The sequence below is a fragment of the Telmatherina bonti genome (genome assembly GCF_933228915.1).
Source record: "Telmatherina bonti genome assembly, chromosome: 5".
Classification (NCBI taxonomy): Eukaryota; Metazoa; Chordata; class Actinopteri; order Atheriniformes; family Telmatherinidae; genus Telmatherina; species Telmatherina bonti.
The window spans coordinates 23,774,247-23,796,594 of NC_136623.1; the positions used below are offsets into that span (position 1 = coordinate 23,774,247).

The 22,348-nt window shown below is 38.0% G+C and overlaps 1 protein-coding gene across 2 annotated transcripts in view; it reads left to right on the forward strand.

Annotated features, from left to right (window-relative positions):
* The first annotated feature begins 3,000 nt into the window (after positions 1-3,000).
* The window catches only part of aplp1 (amyloid beta (A4) precursor-like protein 1), a 41,205-nt gene continuing 21,857 nt past the window's right edge, over positions 3,001-22,348 (forward strand). For both annotated transcript variants that reach the window (XM_079241232.1, XM_079241233.1), the window contains exon 1: positions 3,001-3,210. In XM_079241232.1, coding sequence (XP_079097358.1) covers positions 3,145-3,210 — 66 coding nt within the window. In that variant the 5' untranslated portion in view covers positions 3,001-3,144. The remainder of the gene's footprint in view (positions 3,211-22,348) is intronic.

The following is a 22,348-nucleotide window of genomic DNA, read 5'->3' on the forward strand; positions in this document are numbered from 1 at the left end:
TTAAGATATCATAGATTTGAACATTGCAGTGTTTTTCCATGTCTTTCTGAGAAGGTTTTCACATGAACTCACACTCATGCTGTAAATAATAATGGATAATAATAAAATGTTATGAGGTAATTGGACAACTCTTTCCTAAAACCACAGCAACTGGTCTCCCCAATTCCTGGATGGTTACAGATGAGCTACTACACATTGGTAAACATCATCCTGGTCCAACTGTTGTGCTGCTGCCATTAAATTCATTATGCCATTGTTTTCTGTTAGATTGTAAAATGTTTCCCTTTAAACATCTGATGCTGGTGTGACCTGACTCATTATCCTGCTGCAGTGTGAATTAATCTCAACATTATTGCAGACTGTTCTGGTTTAAGTCCATTTCTCTCAAGTGGAGAACTCCAGAGTACAGCAAAACACCCCTCAGAACTGAATGTTCCTATCACCAGTTTTTTAGCACGAACTGAATAAGCACACCCACTCCTCTGTCCAAACTTAAACTCAAACTGTTATGAATTTTTCTTTCAATAACTCAGCAATAACAAAACCTTGCTTATTGATTTTCTGATGGTATGTCATTGTAGTTTAACCTGATCATGCAGTGGATAAAGCTTCTCCATTCCCTACAAATGGTTTTGGACTGCCTGACACTGTCTCTGTAGAAACCTTCATTGTAGGCAAGATTTGAGTCAAGGGAAACTCCCGCTTGCCTAAAATACCAACATGACCTCTGATTCTTTCACCCAGTTTTAATGGCATATTTCCTGTTATCACAGCGCTCCTTAGCAGAGGATTTCTGCCAGCTGAACGATTGCTACAAGATGATACAAAGGCAAGATCAATTCCTTATTAGTGTCATGTGAACAGTGTCTCCATGAAACGGATGCAGTGTAAGGACATGTGGTCATTGACTCAACATTATTTATGCTCATTAGGCTTACACAACCATGAATTATATAAATGTTGTAGAAAATTGCATCCTGCTCAGCCAGATGTGAATCAGAGAACTTAACAGTTTTATTCACTGGACCAGCTGCAGGATTTTCTCCAAATGACATTATCATGAGGTCAGTCCGCTTTCTGGTCAGTCTTATTTCTTGGACCAAGAGGATCCTGCTATTTGATGGGCCATTGGTGAAAGTAGCTGTAAGAAGGATTATTTTAATTCGCGTGGGGGGGAAAAAAAAGGAAAAACCTCAGGGGCAGATGGATCAAGTACGAGAACATAATCTGACTTCATGACAGCATTAAAAAAACACTCCTGCCAAATGTTTCATTGCTTTTTAAAGCAGTTCTCAGTGGTAGTTCTCTTTTTCCTATGATTTTGAAAGTATGTATGTGGTCACTGACACCTTTTTCACTCATTTTAGTGCAGTCCATATTAAAATATTTTCAAAGGTGTGTTTTTATTTAGATTTTTGTTTATTTCTTTGTTTGTTTCTTGTTCATTTGTTGACCTTTAAATTATTAAAATGTAAAGAAAATAGAAAACAATGTCCATGCCAACACATTTAGAAATGAGAAAATAGCTAAATACAAATTGTATGTGACCACTTTGCTACTTGCTGCAGTGGCTTTTTTTTTTTTTAGTTGTACCTTCAGATCCATGTCGATATTAAAACTGTACTTTTAAAGCTATTAGAGGATTCCAATACAACTATTAAAGCATAACTGCATATTATGGCATGGGTCATAGTGTGGTCTTTTGATCTCTTAGGAAATTGGAAAGATGGGTCAGAGAAAATGAAGTGTCCAAAAGCACAGCAGATATAAAGCCAGTCTGAGTTCTGCTCGATACTCATTTGGCAGATACTTTGATCCAAACCTAACATGCATGTATTGTGGATGAGAGGAAGCCGGAATACCCCTGGAGAACCCACACATAGATGGGGAGAACCTGTAAACTCCACACAGAAAGACTGCTGTTCAAATTCAATCTGATGAACAGAAGAGTCAAACGAAGAGCAGAAAGGTTCCTTTTTGCTGAAGTCCTATCAGACTTTTCACTGAACAATGACTGTCAAGAAATCATTCCTAAGGAAAAGAAAAGGCTGAGGTATGTTAAATTACATAAGCACTGAAGTCTAAATCATTGGTAACATATCCTTTGTTGCAAAGAATCCACCCCATAACCTGAATCTCGACATTATCAAAGTAATATTTGCTCATCTTCACAGAGAACAGGCGAAAGGCAGTCAATATCTAGAGAAGAGCTGAAGGTCCTGTAAAAAAAAAATTTAAAAAAAAAAACTCTGGAGAACTTTCCTGAATAATATAAAGAAATGACATGAAAGCTCACATAAGAAGGTTCAGGCTGTTTTGAAGATAAATGTGGTCATAAATATTGGCTTTCAGTTTTGTCAAAATGGTTTAATGGTAATTAGTAATAAGTGCAACAATTCACGTTTATTTATTGTTTTCCTGACAGATGGCATACAAAGAAATAAGAAGACACCACCAGCAGTTTAAAAGAGTAGAACCCTAACCCTATATATAGAAATACGCTAGGGAAGTGTTCTTTGTTTTGTTTTCTTTTCTTTTCTGTTCTTTTCTCTCCTTATTATTTCTCAGAGAAATCATTGCTCATGAGCATCTGCAAATTAGCCTCTGTATTTGTTAGCCAGAATATATTAATGGTTATGAGATTTTTGGTTGTTTTCTGTCAAAAGGTTTTTGTTTGTTTTGTTTTGTTTTTTTTTCTTTTTTTTTTTTTGTTTTTTTTTGCCAAAAACAGTGAAATCTCACTACGCCACCTGATGGCTCAACTGCTTTAGCTTGACCAGAAAAATGTATTTATTTCTTCATTTCTTTATTTAGTTTAAAATGAGAGCCGTGCCATTCCCATCCATTGCCACCAGATGTCGCCCTCTGCCAAGCCACAGTGGAGACGCCTTGACTGAGTGTTTGATGAATTCCCGCAGAAACAGGGCTTGGTTCTGCCAGACTTCATTCCCATAATAGATTAGGCTGCCATTGGAGAGAGGGTTGGCTGGAGCAAACAGGAGGAGGGCGCAGGACATATCGCAGTCAAGCCACTGACGAACGACTCCATCACTTCGGCTGATGTAACCAAGCAGCTTATGTTGGAGATAGTTACTTTACATCAGCATTTTCATTAAGAAAAAAGACGCAGAAGAAGGCGAGAAAATGGGACATACCGCAATCCCAATATTGATGACTGTTTTGTCCTATTGCTTGTGGGAAAACGTCGAGGTAAGAGCCAGACCGCCTGAATCCAGTGCAACGGTGCATTGCAGTTTGGCTGTTTTGTTGCGATGGGGATCGTTTGAGAGATTTCTGATTTTTTTTTTTTTTTTTTTTTTTTTTTTTTTTTTTGTATGTGTGTGTGTGTGTGTGTGTGTGTGTGTGTGTGTGTGTGTGTGTGTGTGTGTGTGTGTGTGTGTGTGTGTTTTAATGCCACATTCAAAGCTGTTTGTTACCTCCATATTGCGCATCCATCTAGGGCATGTTTAATTGCGTAAATGAATCCTGGAAGACCACCCTGTGTCAACAAAAGTGACGAAAATCATCGGGAAATAATTGAAAATAAAAACAAAAGCCAGCGGTGGATAAAACGTTTGATATATGGGAATTGTGATTTAAGGCTGTAGTGTCAGCTTTCAGGTCAGATCATCTTCATAAAGATTTGATTTATCTTATATCTGGCTTGCTGCGTCAAGTCTGGGCCTGTATCTGACATCACAGGCCTTTTGCTCTGTGGAAGGATAGAGATCAAATCCCATCTCACTGCATCCCATCTGGCCCTGCCAGAGGAGGAAATCAGCTTTCATATATCCCCTAGAGAGTGCTCCTGCTTTTTTTTTTTTTTAATATGATGGATCCATGCATATTCAGTGCTCTTTCCATCACCTTCTGTCTTCATGCTAGAAAACTGGATAGATTGAAAACTATCCTCTAAACCAATCAGGAATGTATGCAACATGCTATTTAATAATCTTAAACTGGGAAAATAATTTTAACATAGAAAAATAGGCAAAGTGGTGTATGAGCCATCAGGTTTTCAGTGGATAATCTCTGTTTTGGAAAACCTGTATTTTTTAATCTGCTTCTCTTAAAAATGCATGTGAGCCAGCAAAAGCCAACAGCTTTTATGCACTGGTGCATAGAGTGCATGGGTGTGATACAGAGATACAAATGAGAAATATAAAACCATTCTATTGGAATCTGTCTCCATTATTAGGAGACATTGTTGTACAGTGTCAGATCACAGGCTGTTCCCAGCTCTGTCTGTCTCTTCATCACTTACAGTAGACTCAGTGTTTGGTAAACTTGACTTTCATGGCTCAAATCTAAAGACTACCATCTTATTTGGTTCAGGTTGGAGTCCCTGAGCAGGGGGGTGCTGGGGGTGACAATATGTAAAAGGAGATGTTGAAGGAGATGAAGAAGAAGGGGGAGGATGAGTCACGATGTTCCAGCTGAAGCATCAGTTCAAGTCAAATGCACCTTTCCAACGTTACCTGTTTCAGATGTGTGGCGGGGAAAGAGGCCTCCTGACTGTTGAGTCGGAAATCCTGAAATGATTTTTGACATGTTTATTTATTAGCCATCTTTCACAGTGAGTCTTGAACAGTCATAAAGCCTCTCCTTTCATTCTGAAATAATTTCACTTCTCTAAGAGCCTTAGAGGGATTACTGCTATGCTGAGGAACAGGCTTTAGCTTCATACAAGGAGACCTGCCCGTGAAGGTTTACACTGAAGATTATGCTGTGAGAGGGTTGACTGGCTGGATTACACTGTGGTATTAGTTCTAATAAAACTGTCAGCTTCCTTTTAATTTACTCCAAATTAATTCCATTAGAACTTGAATTGAGTAGATTCATTTTTATCCCATATTGTATAATATTTAAATGCATCATTGCTTTTGGACAGCATCTTATCTGTGTATAATCACACTTGGGAATTTAATTTCCACAGTATTTTGGATTAGAAAATCTCTCTGCAGCTTAATTTATTAATTTATTTATTTATTTTTACCTGAAATGCATATTCAGCATCATCTTGTGGTAAATGGACAGACGTTTGTCACATACGTCATTGCTTTTTTGCTTTCTCAGCTTGAGGAGTCCTTACCTGTCGCAGCACTCAAAGCATTTAGCTAATTGACACAATGCACTGTTTCCCTCCTGACACAAAAGGTCACAGAGACATTCACCTTCATGGCTGCTAGTGATCGTATACAGCGTAGTCTGATCGTAATGGAAAGTGAAATGATGGCATGAAACACACGTTATCATATGTGGCTGTATATCAAGATGTTGTGGTGGAGTATTGTAATGAGACATCATCGATTTGAACTTTACGATGTTTTTCCACATGCCGTTCTGAGAAGGGTTTTGCTTAAACTTTAAGTCATAATGTGAGGTAAAAATTGTGTAGCATAATAACCAAAGAATGATAACAATCCAAAGTGGTTCATGCGAAGCCACAGCTGCACTGTGCAGGCCTTTATTATGGGTGCCAATGCAGAAAGCATTTAAGGAATGTAGACATCTAAATCTGCCCACAGCTTTGACTCCAACCATACAAAGTTATATCAAAACATGCATCTCAAACAGATCACAAAAGATAAAGCTTTACCTGATTAAAACGAGGTTTTGATATCTTTTACAGTTTTCACATAATTGCAGGTTATGTTTTGAGAATAATTAAAAAATCAGCCCAAAATCCTCTTCGCTCCAGCAAAACCTGCACTCAAGCAAGGGTGTGTTATGCCCAAAGTTTTCCCTTAATATAAACAAATTATATGTCAAAACTCAGGCATTTAAGTTGTATTCCAGTAAACCTCAGGTGCGAAAGAGCTGGGACTTATAGATTTGATCTATTGTGCTCAATGCATCAGAAAGATTACATTTTCCTCCCATTAACCCCCAGTCAACAGAAAATTGGTTTCTCACATCTAAACACAATTCTGTTGTGTTTTTAACCTGCCACAGTTTAAATTCTGTTCATATCAGGGTAAAATAAATCACATCCAATCCTCCTGAAGCCTACCGTCCCCAGAATCTTCTTGATATGATGTTTGCGAACAGCGTTGGTTGTTTGAGGGGTTCTTCGCAATCGCTCTCATCTGTCAGCTCTGACTGAGTCTTTTTCAGAGTGACTCAGCAGTCAGAGAATGTCATTGTCATCATGGCAACACCAACGAGAAGGCCAGGGACATTGTGTGGTAGTAGTTGGAATTACGCACACACTTCCCAAGATACAGTGACATATAGTGATTCATAGGAACAGGATGCGTTTGATGACCAACTGATTTATAATGAAAGTCAGTGATTCAGTGCTGTCAATCAGCGCCTACATACAGACACACATGCATCAGAGCCCCTCTTCTGTTATTCTGTCTATCTCTTTCACACACACACATACACACATACTGCCGGTGTTTCTACATGTCGGACACTCTGTTCATAGCCTCTCCCTCACACTCATTAGGACGTTTATGTCACCACAGCCATACAGGTGCTGCATCTTTGTAAAATGGCTGCCACACAGGAAGTAGCTGCATTGGCCTCCATCTATTTCTTCGGAAATGTTCTCGTTATTACTTTTTGTATGTTTGTTGCACTTATGTTTAGTGTTTATTGCAGCTAAATCACTCAGTAATACAGGAAACACAGATACCATCTTCACTGTGCTGTAAACAAATCCCGACAAATTTCATATCATTCTTTTCCACAATTTCCTGCTTCCTGCTCACACCACCAAGTGCATGCTGCAGTATTTCCTCCTGTTTATTGCAATGTCTCAGCGGCGCTGCAAACAGGGCCTGGAATCTCTATGCATAGTCATTAAAATAAATGATTTTTTTCTGTATTATATAGTGTCAGTGTATGACAGTTTCACCCTACAATGTTGTTTTTATAACCTTATGATTCCAAAGTTACCTATATCATTTTGTTTCTTGTGCTATTGTTAATCTCTTGGCAGTAAAGACTGCAGACATAAGGGCTTTTGCAACAGCACTGTGAACTGTGAAATTACTTGGAAACACTAAAGGGCCAGTTAATCTGTTGCCAGTTAAATACCTGGTTACCTTAAAACACACTCATTTTAGGATATAGTGACATTAAACTACACTAACTGTACAGTAAAACTAACTAAATAAACCCAAACTACCAAGGCTACAAAGAACAGAGAATGCCTGCTCTGATTTAGTATTTTGGGTCCCTTCTGGATTACTATTTATAAGGGTCTACAAGGCCAAACTAAATGGTCTTTGGATATATAAAACTTGTTCTGAAGTAATAAAGAGAGAGTTATTTCTATCTTGATGTAAATAGTTTTCCATTTTCTACATTTGATATACTGGTCAGGGTCATGATGGATATATGGGGTTTATCCCCACTTTTGTACAGGACACAGAGACACAAAAAGCCACAAACACACAGACAGACGCATACTTTTAATAAAATCTACAATCAATTGAGAATTTTGTTTGCCTTACATGTAAAAAGGAAACTGGGAGTTACCAGGAAAAATCCACACAGTTTCAGGACCATACAAACCATACAAACTCTACACCGACAGGATCCAGCTCAGATTTGAGCATGAGACTTCCCAGAAGTTCAGTGAGCCCGGGTATATGACAGTAGATTTTCCTGCATGTTACACAGTGGAACTTGAAACATTACAACCAAGTAGCTCTGCATTGTAGTATCTTCTGTCATTGTTATGTACTCTAATCAATATGTTTTTAAAAAAGTCCAGTTTTGGCCATTTTGGAAAAAAAATGTCTTTGCAGCACAGGTTAAAAAAACTGAACTTATTTTTTAAAATACAGCAACACATTTAAAAACAAGAAAATTTGCTTTTAAAAAGTAATCACATATTAATAACGTTTATTTATAGTCTCATGTGACTTAAAAAGAGGGTTTGGAACTAGAACTTTCTACAGATTTAATTTTGTTGTGTATTTCTCAAGGTAGATGGGCTATGAAAACACTGAGCATTAAAGGAGAAAAGAGGGCGCTAACGGGGGCATTATGTGAGAAAGGGAAATGTAGGAATATAGGAAAAACTTTTTGGCAAAGCTGATGATTAGATAAAAACAGGAAGTCCCTGCATAACCTGTGCGACCCTGCTCAACAACCACCTCATCACCACCAGATGCAATTTCTGGCCTTGTGTTGGAATACAGCCATGCAGATGCATGCCCCTCCCACCCCCATCTGCCTTTCTGTTTAGTAATACAGGAGATTTATCTTTTTAAAAAAAAGAAAGAAAGAAAAAAAATGCAAGAATAAGCAGATCTCTCTCACAAACACAAACACCCCATTCACTTAATTAATTTTAGGAGATAATCAGGTTCCACTAATGCATTCCTGTGTGTTTTTTATTGTCTTCTATGTATCTAACAGTGTGCATCAAATGAACCTTTTGACTGTATAAAAAGGTTTCCCTTACTTTTCCTGCTTCGGCTTCCTTTCTCATTGTTTTGTAACACAGCACACACACAGGACCTGGATTAGAGCTTGCAAAGTCATTTTGAAATGAGAGCTATGTTGTGCTGCAGGAAATGAGTGCTGTAAATAAGCCTTAGCAACCGAGCTGTTACCAGAGGTGACAAACTAATGAATGACACCAGTGCACCCTTTGGGCCGTTGTTGCTATCAACGCTGAAAAAGTTCTTTGTGTTGCTTAGATTAGAGTGTTGTTATGGACCTTTTATTTCATAGGGTTTTTTTTTTCTTGCTGCCAGTTGTTTCGAGTGTTTGGTGCAAATCACATTTTTATGTGTGTCTGCAGGTACAAAGTTTCTTCAGCTTTTCTGCAAAAAATGATATTCCACACCTCCACTGCACCTTACAGTACCAAATCTAAGTTAGGTAGATTAATAATCTCCCAGCCTTTCTGTAGTACTTTTACATTTAGGTGTCAGTTAGGACAGAGTAGACACAAATGTCAGTAAAGTTTAAAAATGTTTGTTATACCACTTCTACAACCTGAAATCTTTATAAACTCATATATTTGATACAGTAAAGCTGTTTTTCCTGCTTTCATCGCTCTTGGTTGCATATAATAATCAATGAATGACATAAAAACTTCCAGTTTCCCAAAGATTACTTTCCCTTTCGTCATCTACTCACTAAAACCCAGATAATGCTTGCATAGGAGGATTCATGAAATAAATTTGTGTTTGGAGCTCTTCAGTTGCGATTGCCTGCATCCGTGTGGTGTAACGCTCAAAGCCGACGTGGGACTGTGGGTTTTTGGATGTGTGCAGAGGAAGATGCTTGTTTGCAAATCATTGGTTTGCTCCAATTCACCTAGAGGGTTTGGAAGAATCGCACACTCACCCTGATCCCATCTAGCTCTTCATCGTTTCTGGTGTCTTGCAGGGTAGAGATATCACTGCTGCCCCGAGGTCCTCACACCCGGCATGGCTGCCTCTGTAAGCCTAATGAGTCATATTTCTGTGAAAAAAGTTAAACGCCAGGGTGAAAAGTGCTGTTTAGTCCTGCTGCAGTCAGTGGGAGGTTTCAGAGGAGCCCCCCCCTCAATGACATCTGCAGCGTGGTGATAACACATGTCCCCCTGTGTTCAGCAGGAAATGTAGAGAGAGAGCACAGTGAAGGAGATTGAGGTCTGGTAGAGATAGAGAGGATTGCCTTGGCACAGCAACTGATTTGAGAAACTGAGCAGCAGAGAGCAGAAGCGACGTAGAGCATGTAGAATCCTGTGTGGGTTGCAGGGTAGAGTGTGTAAGTCCAGCTTCGTCCTTGCTCAGCTCAAGCAGCTGGAAGATGCAAGAAATAAGCTTATGACATAGTGGAACATGAAGTTGTACATAAACAGGACTGTTAAGTCTAATTTCCTGACAGCACAGGCTGAGTTTATGAGATTGTTGGCCCCACTGAGACATCAAACCTGCCTCGATATTCAACAGAAAAATATTAGAAAGTTATGGAGGAAGATGGGTTTCATTTTTGGCAAGTTAATCTGGCTCTGCTGCACAGCTCTGTCAAAGGACAGAAAGCCCATTTTAAACACACTAATTTGAATGTTTGAACATTAGCAGCGTTTACATAGAGGCAGCATCCTACTACTGAAATAGACTAATCAAATTAAAAAGGTTTTATTTAACCACTTCTCTCCGATAAGACTGGCTGGATGTAGCCCAAAACCAGCTGATTTTCAATTAAAGTGAAAGCAGAAATATAAATCTTTTGATTTTTTTTTTTTATGGGAGTGATCAAAGGAAGACACCTTCCTGAGAGATACAGAGTACTGCATTTCCCTAAATAAAGGCCAAGACTCTTATTTATTTCATGTACTTAGGTTACCTGGCCTTTAGCAGAGACAGACCTTTCTTTGATCCCCCAAAACATAATGCTGTACTTTAATTATGTCTTTATACAAACAACTGGGAAATTTCTCAGATTCTCTCTTGATTTTAAAAGATTTTAGTAATATTTGCCACTGAGCCACTGAGCCAGGCAGGACAGTGGAAGCTGTTAAAGAGCCACAAGTATTCCATTGGAAAGTTCTTGCCATTCGTTGTCATCTTTTCTGTTTTTCATTGTAAATGAAAATATCAAAACAACATGAATCAAATATAGGAATAAAATACAGAAAAGTAACGTAATGACGGAGGGACAGGCTGCATTTCCAGTTACATAATGTGTTTTCACACAGGTCTGTTTGCAGGTTTTACATAAACAGATGGGTCAGGTTCACATTTCAGTACGAGTTATCAACAGGTTGGTTTGGTCATCATAATGGATTTGGGTGGGTAAAATTGGACCCATGCATTAGGGTTCCTAATTTTAATGCACGGTGCAAATCACACATTTTATGAACAAATGCTGTTGGCTTTGGTTTTTTTTTTTACACCCAAAACAATAATCTGCATCACTTTCTTCTTTTTCTTGTTGCTTTATTGTGGTTGGTGTCCATACAGCGCCAAATGAATCGTACTCTCCCTGGAAGTGGACAATGCTGTGTTTAAAGCGGACCAAACAGCCTCAGTGTGAACATGCCCTGACGAGACAGCGGTAACAATGAAGCGACCCTATCATACCTTAGAGCATAATAAAGCATTGGCTTTACAATTTCCTCTTGGATTTTTTATTTTATTTTATAAAGTTGTGTACTCAGCTGTGATCCATTAAAAGATGGATGATTACCCTTTATATCTACTAATATATTACATAACTGACAGAAAATTGTATGTGGTGTTTTGGTTACATTTGTAAATTAATTTCTCTTTGCTCAACATGAATTTTCTGAAGACAGAATATCTAGCCCATGTTAATTAAACTGAATAAGACTAGCGGAGTATGATCTGGTCTAGTTTTTGGATATTCGACTGCTAATTTTTTCATTTCTATGAAATATGATTAAAGGTTTCATGTAGTTTATCTATTCAGTTATGAAAACAGGTCCTATGAAAAGTAGCTTTTGCGCAGTGATAGGCCGTGAGTTAAATTAGTGTGCCTTGGCCATCTTGTACTTTTTTTTTTTTTATTTTACATTTCCTGGCTTGAACTTTTCCCCTGTATCACGTATGTTATGTTTCCCTTTTGTCCTCAGTACACAGCTGAATGAATATTTAAAATGGGACATCCACATAGTTTGCTTGTGATGGGAAGAGAAAATGGAAATTTATTTATTTAGCACCCACAATGTGATCTACCAAACCTGAGACCTTGCTCCTAAAAACTGCACCTATATTTAACATGTTTTAAAAGAACATGCAAACAGTCTGAGCGTTATTGTCACAAGAAGGAAACATCAAAACAAAGGAAAGAGACACAGAGGACGCGTTTTTCACCCTCTTGTAAATATTTTTGGGATGAAGCAGGAAGCAATCATCAAAACATATCACCTGTCCAGCATTGCCATTATGGAGCTGTTGGAGGAACTCGGGGTGGATTTGGAGAGCAGTCACTTATACCTGCAAATGGGAGATATTGAGTGTCATAGCTGGGATTGTTTCAGGTTTCCACACACTCTGCAGTCTAACAACTGAGGCCAAACAGTAGCTGAATTTCTTAGAGTTATAGGAGCAAATGATTTGCACATATGCAAAATATATGGGGTCAGGCATGATTCTTTTATTTTTGAAAAACAGTCTTTCTTTTCTCCAAGATATGAGCTGGCGAGTTTTTAAACTGCTGGTTCATAGGTGGATCAATTTATGATATCCATAGTAAAATTAAAGGAGGCCTACATCAGAAACAAGAGACTATGTCATATTGATTCCCTTTCCCTTTTTAAGGCGGCAGTGCATACACCCAGCAGTTGCAAACACATTGCGCTTGCTGCCCATTTACACAGTCAGTCTTAGCAAGTCATGGTTCAACAAAATTCGAACTTGCACACGCAAATTACTACTCGCAAATTGGTATCTCAATAGATCCAGCCTACAGTTCATCCCTCACCATGGTCATTATTGTGTTTTGCAATTAACTAAAGTTCATTTATTATCCTAACCGCCTAATCCAATTCAGGGTTACGGGAAGTTGGAGCCTATCCCAGCAGTCTTTGGGCGACAGGCAGGGTACACCCTGGACAGCTCGCCAGTCCATCACAGGGCCACACAGAGACAAACAACCACTCACACTCAAGGGCAATTTAGAGTAACCAGTTAACCTAACATGCATGTCTTTGGATGGTGGGAGGAAGCCAGAGTACCCAGAGAAAACCCACATATACACAGGGAGAACATGCAAACTCCACACAGAAAGGCCCCTGACCAAACCTTGCCCCAGCCAAGGACTGAACCAGCGACCTGGTGGCCACAGTGCTAACCACTATCCCACCGTGCAGCACTTAACTAAAGTGATCCAGCCAAACTTCAATAGTTCTTTCTTTGTTTTTGATCCAGCTCTCCACCAGGTTTTATGACATTCAGGTGGGTAATACCAGTAATACTGACAAACCAGTCACATATCCTCCTCAGAGTAAGTCTTTCTTGCAGAACAGGAAATATAATGAGTTGTTTTAAAGAGCCTTCACAGTTAAGTACTGTTCAAAAACTTAACCTTTTTTTCTTACTTTCCGGTCAGTTAATAATCAGAGAAATAACTAATAAATTGCTTCATCATCTAAACAACTGTAATTTGCTGGTTTGTAAGTTAATATGTTGTCTAAATGTTATTTTATCAATATGGTAAGAACTTATTTTCTTATACTGAAGCAAAGGTCATGTTTTGATATTCATTGAATTTATTTGAAATACTTAAATTTGAATGGTTAATTAGACTGACATTATTTGAACTGAAGAAATATTTGTCCACGCCACACAGGATCAGATGACGTATTTATGCTGATAGAAGAGTCAGAAGTAGAAACTTGGACTCACAGATTCACCACACACCAGCTGCTTTATAAAGATGGCACACTGCAGACGTAGCATCAATTATTAAAGACCCTGGAAAGGTCTGGGCTCGCGCTTGTTGACAGGGCTTGGCACTTGTCACGCACTCGCTCACCACCTAGATGCTAGCCCTGTCTTTGTCCTACCTGTGTTTATTTACCCGACCCCATTCCTTGCTGTCTAGACCCAGACACCAAATTAAACACAAAAGAAAATTCCTCATGTCTGTCCCTTTGTTTTGGCCCCTCCTTATATCTTCTTGCTGTCTCTATCCCACCCTCATCTTTTCTCTCCACGGCTACATCCCAGACGCACCCCTCCCCTGCTGAGACACCACTGCTCCATCTGCCTCAGCGGCTCTCAGTGGCCAGTGACATCTTTTCGCTTTCCCCGTGTGTATGTGATTGCTCTTGAATAATTCATGTAAACTCACTCCCTTTTATTTTTCTGCTGCCCAACCCCACCAGCAACCCACCCATTTACCCACAACCTATTTTAAACAGTATAATTCTGCACATTTGGGAGGGTTTTTTTTTTATGTGAGGTCATTCAGCATTTCCCCACATTTCTGAGACAACTCTCATCGGTCCTGAAGTCCATCATGTTTACCTAAATTCACCATTTTCTACTAAATATTTAAAAAGGAAATTCCATAATTTACCCAAATAATTGTCTGTAATTATGTGTTTACCAGCATCTATGTGCATTGGGAGGGGTGTGTTACTGATAATACATTCCCACCAAATGATTCTTAACCCCCCCTCCCCCAGGTTTGTTTTTGTTGTTTTGAGGAAGTGATGCACCTTAACATCAAACTACTCACATAAAAGCTAAGATGGTAAATAAGATTATAATTGTAGGGTTCAAAGCACAAAGCCAGTTTCCTGCCTCGGTGAGAGCTCATTCTTATAGATAGATTCAACGATTAAACCATATTCTCTGTAACTGGGCAGTCTGTGGTGAGTTCAGTTTGTTTCCAGAGGAAATGAGATAACACTAATATTTAATCTCCTGTTGACTGCACGGCCAGCACGCATTATCTCAACAGGGTAGCCTTGGTCTGAATTAACAGTCAACATAATATAGGACATCATGGCTTGACATGATCTCAGTTAGAATAAATATTATTTTGCTAATGGATTTGTCAAAACATGCCCCAAAGTACCGCTGAAAATTATTCAGCGTGTGTGTTGGCGTGATGCCTACAGAAACATGAAAGTGCAGCAGTATTGCAACATTGCTGGGTTATGGGAATCTATGAGAATCAGTCATTTAAATGTGTACATCTCTTCTTTTGCAATAGTAAAATGTATGCACTTGTTGAAACAACGCAGACTAAACAGCAAAATAGAAAGTGAGTTTCTTAATGTATGAATCAGAAAGACATGATGAAGTCATACTGATTTACCGCACTGACATTTACAAAGAGGAACATATGAACAAGACTGAAACCATGACAAAGCCCAGTGCAATACAGTCACTGATAGTGGTGGAATAGTTATTCATGATGTATAATTTAACTGCTTTTATTTTGTATTAACTCCAGTATGTATATATGATGAAAGTATTTATTCTTAAAATTATATATACTGAAGAATTGCTCCCCTTTTGATAAATAATTTACTTTAAACAAGGTCTGTGCATTACTCAGATTAGTCAGATTGGTGGGAAATTATTTGGGCTAATTAGTAGCCAGAAACCTTTGTGACTAACAGTCAGACTATGTACAAAGTGGACAAAGTAAATCAGAGATCGACACTTGAATAAGAGGCCATTTTTAACCATGAAGCTCAGTAGTTCGCTGAGCAGACAGAAAACATAAGGACATGCATGTCTCATAAATAAACTCAGCTGTCTCACAGAAAAGTCCTTTCATATTAACACACAATTTTAAAGCAATAAAATATTAAAGTATAATCTTTATCAGGAAAATAAACACTTTTGGCATTTCTAGTTGATAAAAAAGCCCTCACATTGTTTCATTTTTTTATCAGTTGGATTATGTGTCCTTACTTTTCATCCTGCTTAGTGTCATGCTGTTGTGTTTATATATTTTACTTTTTATCAGAAGCTTGAGGGATTTTGTTTCTATTATGTAGTCAAGCTTATCTAATGAAAAGTAAATTGAATCTTGTATCTTCAAAAGTTGTCCTCAGGGAATAATTTTTGGATGAAAGCCAAAACTCGTCTTTACTTGTCTTTACTTTTCGTTTGCTTGAGATGCAGTTTAATAGAAAAACTGCAGTTTCTGGCATATTTTTTTTTACTTCATTTGCAATTGTGTAAGGTGTTGGTTCTTAGGGCAACTGCAGAAAAAAGATTTGTCTAACTGCCTATATACATAGATGTCATTCATTTATGTATTTATTTCATGAAAAAGAGCAGTTATTTAAATGATAAAAATTCACATAAAATAACCCACAATCATTCAACAATACATCCATCCATCTATACATACATCTTTGCCCTCATCCTCTGCATAATAGTCTAAAATAAAATTTAAATGCAGCAATGTACTCATTGACTGAATGTTTATTAATGCAGGTGTAATGTGGACAGAGATCCTCAAACTGATTGTAAGGTGTAATAGATGTAATAAAGAAAAAAGGAAAAATCTTTAAATTTGAAGAACTAAAACTTAGATCTTTGTTTTTTTTTTATAATGAATCTAATTATTGATTTTCCTTTTTTGTTGAATTGCACATAGTTGAGTTATAAAACATTAGTTACACTTTAATAATATTAATAACAACAATGTAACATATCCTGGAAGAGAGACTGCAGATTTGTTGGACAGTACATGTGCTCTTCTACTTGTTGTGGAACAGATGCCTCATAATGTTAGTTGTTGCAGCTACTTTTTTTTCTTCCAAAACTATCATCTACTGATCATGTGTTTTTTTTCTCTACTTAAACTTAGAAGTAAATTTCAGATAATGGGAAAAGAAAGATTAATGTTGATAAAAAAAAATATGTCTAGCTCAGCAGGGTCTAGAATAGTACATGTAATTTACAATGACACATAAGCTTTGCATAAACAACAATCCATCAGCAATCAACGATCTGCTGTGGACAGAATGTCAATCTTGACATGTGCTGACTGTTTCATTGGGGAAGGTGGGGGGGGCAGAGAGAGACAGACGCATAATGAGTTGGTAGGGAAAAGAAGTGTGACATGCTTGAAATTCTGTAGGGAACCAGTTGCTACGGTAACAGGGAAGGTAGCTGGCTCTTGTGGGTGGTGTTGCCATGACAACCACTCTCAATGGCCAACTGATGCTGATAGGAAAAAGGCAAAAAACCTTATAAAAAATGGAGAAAAAAGTGTATGTTCCACTCAATGGGAGCAGATGAAATAGACAGAGAGGCAGATGTTAAAGCAGATCTGTTGAAGCTGCATTTTGTTTCTGCAGCTTCCTCTTCGGATTCATCGTCAGGAAAACCTCGGTTTGCTTTGTTTGTGGTGTGGCAAGTCAGTCCCTGCAGTAGCCATTAATTCTGATGTTCATTAACAGAGCATCTACAAACAGCAGGCCAAACATGCTGTGCAGTGCAATTTAATCTCTGCATGACCCGGGAAGAAGAGGTTATCCCTCAAAATGGCTCTTGTATGAGCAGTGTTGTGCAGCCTGACATCTCAGTGGGAGTTAAAGACTCGTTTGTTCCCATGTTGGCGATACACAAGCCTTTCAATTAAAGCAATAAACCAACATGGAGTAAAGAGGCCTTTAGATACACACTGATTTATAAGTACAATTACCTATGTACGTTGTACTTTACAAATGTGTTTCTAGGAGATCAGGTTTTCATCTCCTAGAAACACCTCCATCTGAAAAATACATGTAAATATTATGACAATTATAAATATACAATATACAACTCTGCTCTGGTTTTCTAAAGGTTCCCACAACATATACATAACCTCAAAGGCTTATTTTCTTTGATGCATCTGCTAGACAGGCTCTCATGGGAGCCTGCACAGTGTGATCAAAATTTTATATGTGCATAAATAGAAAAGAGATATATGAATGCTGTAAGCCCTGTTCCCTCCAGTCCTCCCTCTCCTTTCCAGCTGCATCTCTGCATATGCAGAACTTAACCCTGTAAAGCCTGACACATCTACCAGACAACTTTTAAACTTTTAATTGGCCGTTTGTGGGTTGCTATTTTCTAAAATGCTCATTTGTCTCCAATGTTTATACAAACCCCTTGCTAGCTTTAATGTCTTGCCACTAATTATGAACTCTCATTACAGTCTAGACATGTTTATTTGACTTGATGCTATTTACAGTTTCCTGAAATTTCCTCAAAAGAATATAAATTTGACAAATATGTTCATGTTGATGTCACAAGTGTTTGTTTTTTAAAGTCTAAAGTTTACTTGCCCTTCATATAAGATGCATTACATTTTATTCCTAACATCTGTATAAATTACAGTGTTGGAAAAAAATGCATTGGGAGATAGCATGCAGATCCCAAAGAAAATATCCCGGAAAAGAGACTCCAGATCTGTTGCAAAGACAACAGAGTGAAAGGCAGAGTGAGCTGTTTGAGAGACAGCTAACGGCCCAGAGTGCAAGATAAGAGCCTAGAGGAGGCATTAGGTCTTATTGATGTGAGCTGCCTGTTGGTTTTTTTTTTAGGAGAACTGCAGAAAGACAGTTTGTCTTTAAGTGAATCAATTATTCCAGTTTCTTCACCTAAACATGCTCTCTGCTGCGCTATGAGATTCCCTTAATCAACTTAAACTGTTCAACCGTAAACTCTTCCACATTCCTCTCTTCACACACCTACGCAATTGTCTCATTCAGCTATAAAATACAGTTAACCAAAAATACTCTTTCCTCTGTTGGACATCTAAAGTGTAGCGGCTTTTAAATTTCCATGAAATCCTAAATTTGTTTTTTTTTTTTTTTTTTTGTTTCAGGGTGGATTATAAGATTAAAGTCAGGCAGTGGTTATTCCCACTTTTTCTAAATTTTACATGTTTATATTTTGAAGTACTTTTCCTCTTGCTGTCGGCATGTTTTGATGTTTATATATATCTGAAGCATACAAATTCAATTTTATGTGCCAGAATTTAGACATTTTAACCCCTACAGCAACAGATACCAAGTATCTTTCGGAATTTACTGCGTAATACATTTTAGCTTTCAACAATCATCATTCACCTAATCCTCATTGTGCTTGATAATATAAATTTGCACCATCATGGCTCAAGCGCTTTGAATTTATTTAATACAGATTTGTTCCTTTTTTAAGCTCCCTGCAGAAAATCCATGATTCAGAGTCAATTGTGTTGATGCTGGGATGATTCAGATGAACCTGCAGTGCTCAAATCTCCTTTAAGCTGTTGATTCCTTCAATCCCCTGAGGTATCCCTTCAGCTTGAAATTGCATCTGCAAGCTCACAGTGTTTGGCATTAACATGCTGGCATTCCCATGTTGTTTAGCTGAACTGCGAAGGATGTTCAGCTGTGTTGTGTAACAGCAGAAATGTATCAATGTTTTTCTGGAACACTATTACGCAGATGTGTCTCCCACATATTTGCAGGAGGTGGTTGTGTAGTGAATACAACCAATTGTGCAATGTGTTTTGCTGGTTTTTTTCTTTCTTTTTTTTTTGGTTTTCTTGTCTTGTAGGGGGAGAATAACATGCATAGTGTGGCGTCACTGTGCTGAAGCATTTGTTGAAATGTGGGTGGTTGTGAGAGACAGACATGTTGAATTACTCTACATAACACAAGTATCACAATCACTTGTTTCATTCTGAATATTGTTCAATACCTGCTTTCCGTAAAACTGGGAATACCACACATCAAATTAAATCTGTAACTGTGGGAGTTTCCTTTTGTGTGTTGCTTATTGTCACATTGGATAATATGTACAGGAGATACTGAAAGGCAGGATGTGAACAAAACAAGAAGTGGACAGCAGGAAACATGGCTGTTCTAATATTGCCTGCACAATGGTAGTAAAATGTAGATGTGTGCATCATTTAGCGTATTATAAAGCGAGGAAGAGGGTATGTTGGAAGGGATATTTATTATAATAATATGTGTCCCACCTGGGAAAGCGGAAATCTCTGTTCCTGTGGATATGGAGCTTCTGGTCCCTCAGTGCCGACCGTACATCAAAGAAGCCTGTATTGAACTAAGTTGGATCTAGAAAGAGGAAGTACGCGTTCCATTACCCAAAAGCAGCAGTTTATAGAGTGCTTGGTGGAAATATATAAACTAAAAGTTTGAGGAAGCTCACTCAGCTGCTGACATTACTCCCAAAACTTATGATTATAAACCAGGTAGCACTGCAAACCTCTGTTTCCATGAAGTACAGTGCTGCCAGCTGACATGTCCTATATTTTAAGCTATATTTGAAATTAAATCTAATATTGCGAGCTGGTATTTGCTGCTGCTGTAGCCCTGGATGAACTCTGGTGATTACAGGGCCATCTGCTCCCAGTGTGCCCAGCTGGATTCTGGTCACCATAATCTGAAATGATGAAGCCTGACTTAGCCTGTGATGTTTGCACATCTCTGCAACTAAAACCGTCTGCCATAATGGTTGGCTATCAAGTACTGAAGAGGGAAGAGTTTTGCATTCAGTAAGTAAATTTACAGCAATGCTGTAGAAAACTAAAGAACACGACTTAAAGCACAGTGTGGTAATTTATGTTTTGTCCACCATCTTCTTCTGGATGGTAATTTAATGGCCTCAACAAGCCATTAGTAAAAGATGTTTGATAATGAATCAGTCCACAGAACTAACCTGCTTTATCCTCCTTTGCCCGTTTTGCACTAGAAGCTCCTGCCAGACTAATGTTGCTGCTCTCATAAGTACATGCCACACCAGGAAGAGGTCTGATGGATCCTATGAATAATTAAGTAACATGATTACAGTGATGAATGCCCCTAAACTCTATCTGACCATTTAGCACTAGTCTTGGAAGGAAGGCCAAATAACAGAGTGTCACACATTGTGTGAAAACTGGGAGGGAGCAGGGAGAGAAGGAAACAAGGATAGTGCAGCGATAGTACATCACATTTTAGCTTTCAGAGAAGACAGGAACAACAAAAAAAGGAAAATAGAGAATGAGTGAAGGAAAGGTTCAGGGTCAGGAAGACACCCACTATTCAGCCATCTGTGCTGCGGAGAAGCACAAAGACATGCTCAGAAAAGCCTGCGTGTTCGTGTGCATTTGTGTGTGTTTGTCATGAATTCATGGGTTACGCATCTCTCAGTCCTCTTTGTATGTGGGCGTGTTCTCGATGTGAGTGATGGCAATAGGCCAGTCAGCAATGTTCCATTAGTCAGAAGCAGCTAATCAGGATTTTCACATCATAAATGACAAAGCTCATAAAATCTGTAAAGTTCATGGATAAAAGTATCACATCCATTTTCTATACCTGTAAAATTAATTAAAAGGTCACAGTGATTTTTTTCTACTTTCAATTGCACAGACACTCATGTTACTAAACTTGAAATTGAACCTTTTAAGGCCATGCCCATAGTAATAAAATTAGTTTTTAAATATGAGGTCTTCATTTGTCCATGTTAATAAAATATAGAACAAAATTAAGATTTTTTTTTTAGGGATATTTACCATTCATTTATCAAAATTATGAGAGTGTTTTCTTCTACTTTCTGGTGGTATCTACTCAGGGGCAAAAGACAATTATGAGATTCTGTTGTGCAAAGTTTTATCATAAAATGATACCAAATATTTCATAAACTATATGTGTATAATAAGTCACACTAGGCTTGATGTTTAAGAGCAAACTGACTAAAAAATAAATAGGTAACTTGTTTTACTGTGTAAGGTTTTAATACCGCAGGCCTAAGAGTAGGTAAAAGTGTGCCAGAAGTTCTTCTCTTTATTCTCCATGTTCACATTTAAGGCATGTTCAATATGTAAAATGTGACCGCCAGAAACTGGGTTTTCATTACCATTTTCGAGTCACATAAAATCTGAATAAGTCTAAACTAATTTACAAAGAAAATGTTGCTCACTTGATGTTATTTTTACATTTTTATTATAGAAGTCTGAATGCAATCTTTAAAAAAAAACAACTTTTGCATCTGATCTGGCAGCAGTGAATAAAACATGCCTTGCCAGCTGTCTGCACTGATGTGACTGACTATTGTCTTCCCAGATATAATATGGGGTTTACTATTTTATATATTTCCAAAGATTAATATAATCCCTGACATATTGTTCTCTCCATTTTCTTCTTTTAGATGTCACCACAATTGTTAGGTGTTTTTTTTCCTCCTCCAGTTGTTTATTTAGTAACAATTCATTCTTCTGAATTCCAACCTCCAGCAGCGTCCCCTTTACCACTATGTATACAGCACTATATTTCCTATTTTCTATTGTTATTAGGAACATATCCAATTATCACTTCTTTTTTGGACACTTTTTAATTCAGATTTCAGATTTGTTTAGTGTGTAAGTAAAAACTTTGCTGTCAAATCATAACGTTAACAAGAAAAAAAGGTCCTGGAAATTTACAAAGTAGGTTAAAGGAAAGTAGAACATTTGTGACTGGATATGTCATGTCTTTGTAAAGGGGTCTGATGTCTCTAGTTGTTCTTCAGGTGTTAATTCTGCTCTCTTAAGTACGTGGTATTTTTGTAAGGAAAAAAGATGAAAGAGGATGTATCAAAGTGCTCCACATAACATAAGCACAAATAGACAGGCGCATGCAGTTTATGTAGTACAAACACACAGGCCGTATCCCTGAGATAATAGTGAGCTTGTAAGATAACAAAGGCAGGATGAAGCAGATGAATTATAGATGCATGTAACTGACAGACATGAAAGCAGAATCAATCATAATTACAGAAGGCTTTTGTGATATCAAAGGCCCTGTATGAGTCTGGATGTATACACAGCATATGTTGCCCCAAGCACATCAGCTTTAAAGGACCTTGCGATAGCTCCTCAATGTACAGCCTGGCCAGCAGCTTGTAAAATGTGACAAATGATGGGTGGGCTTCTCCCC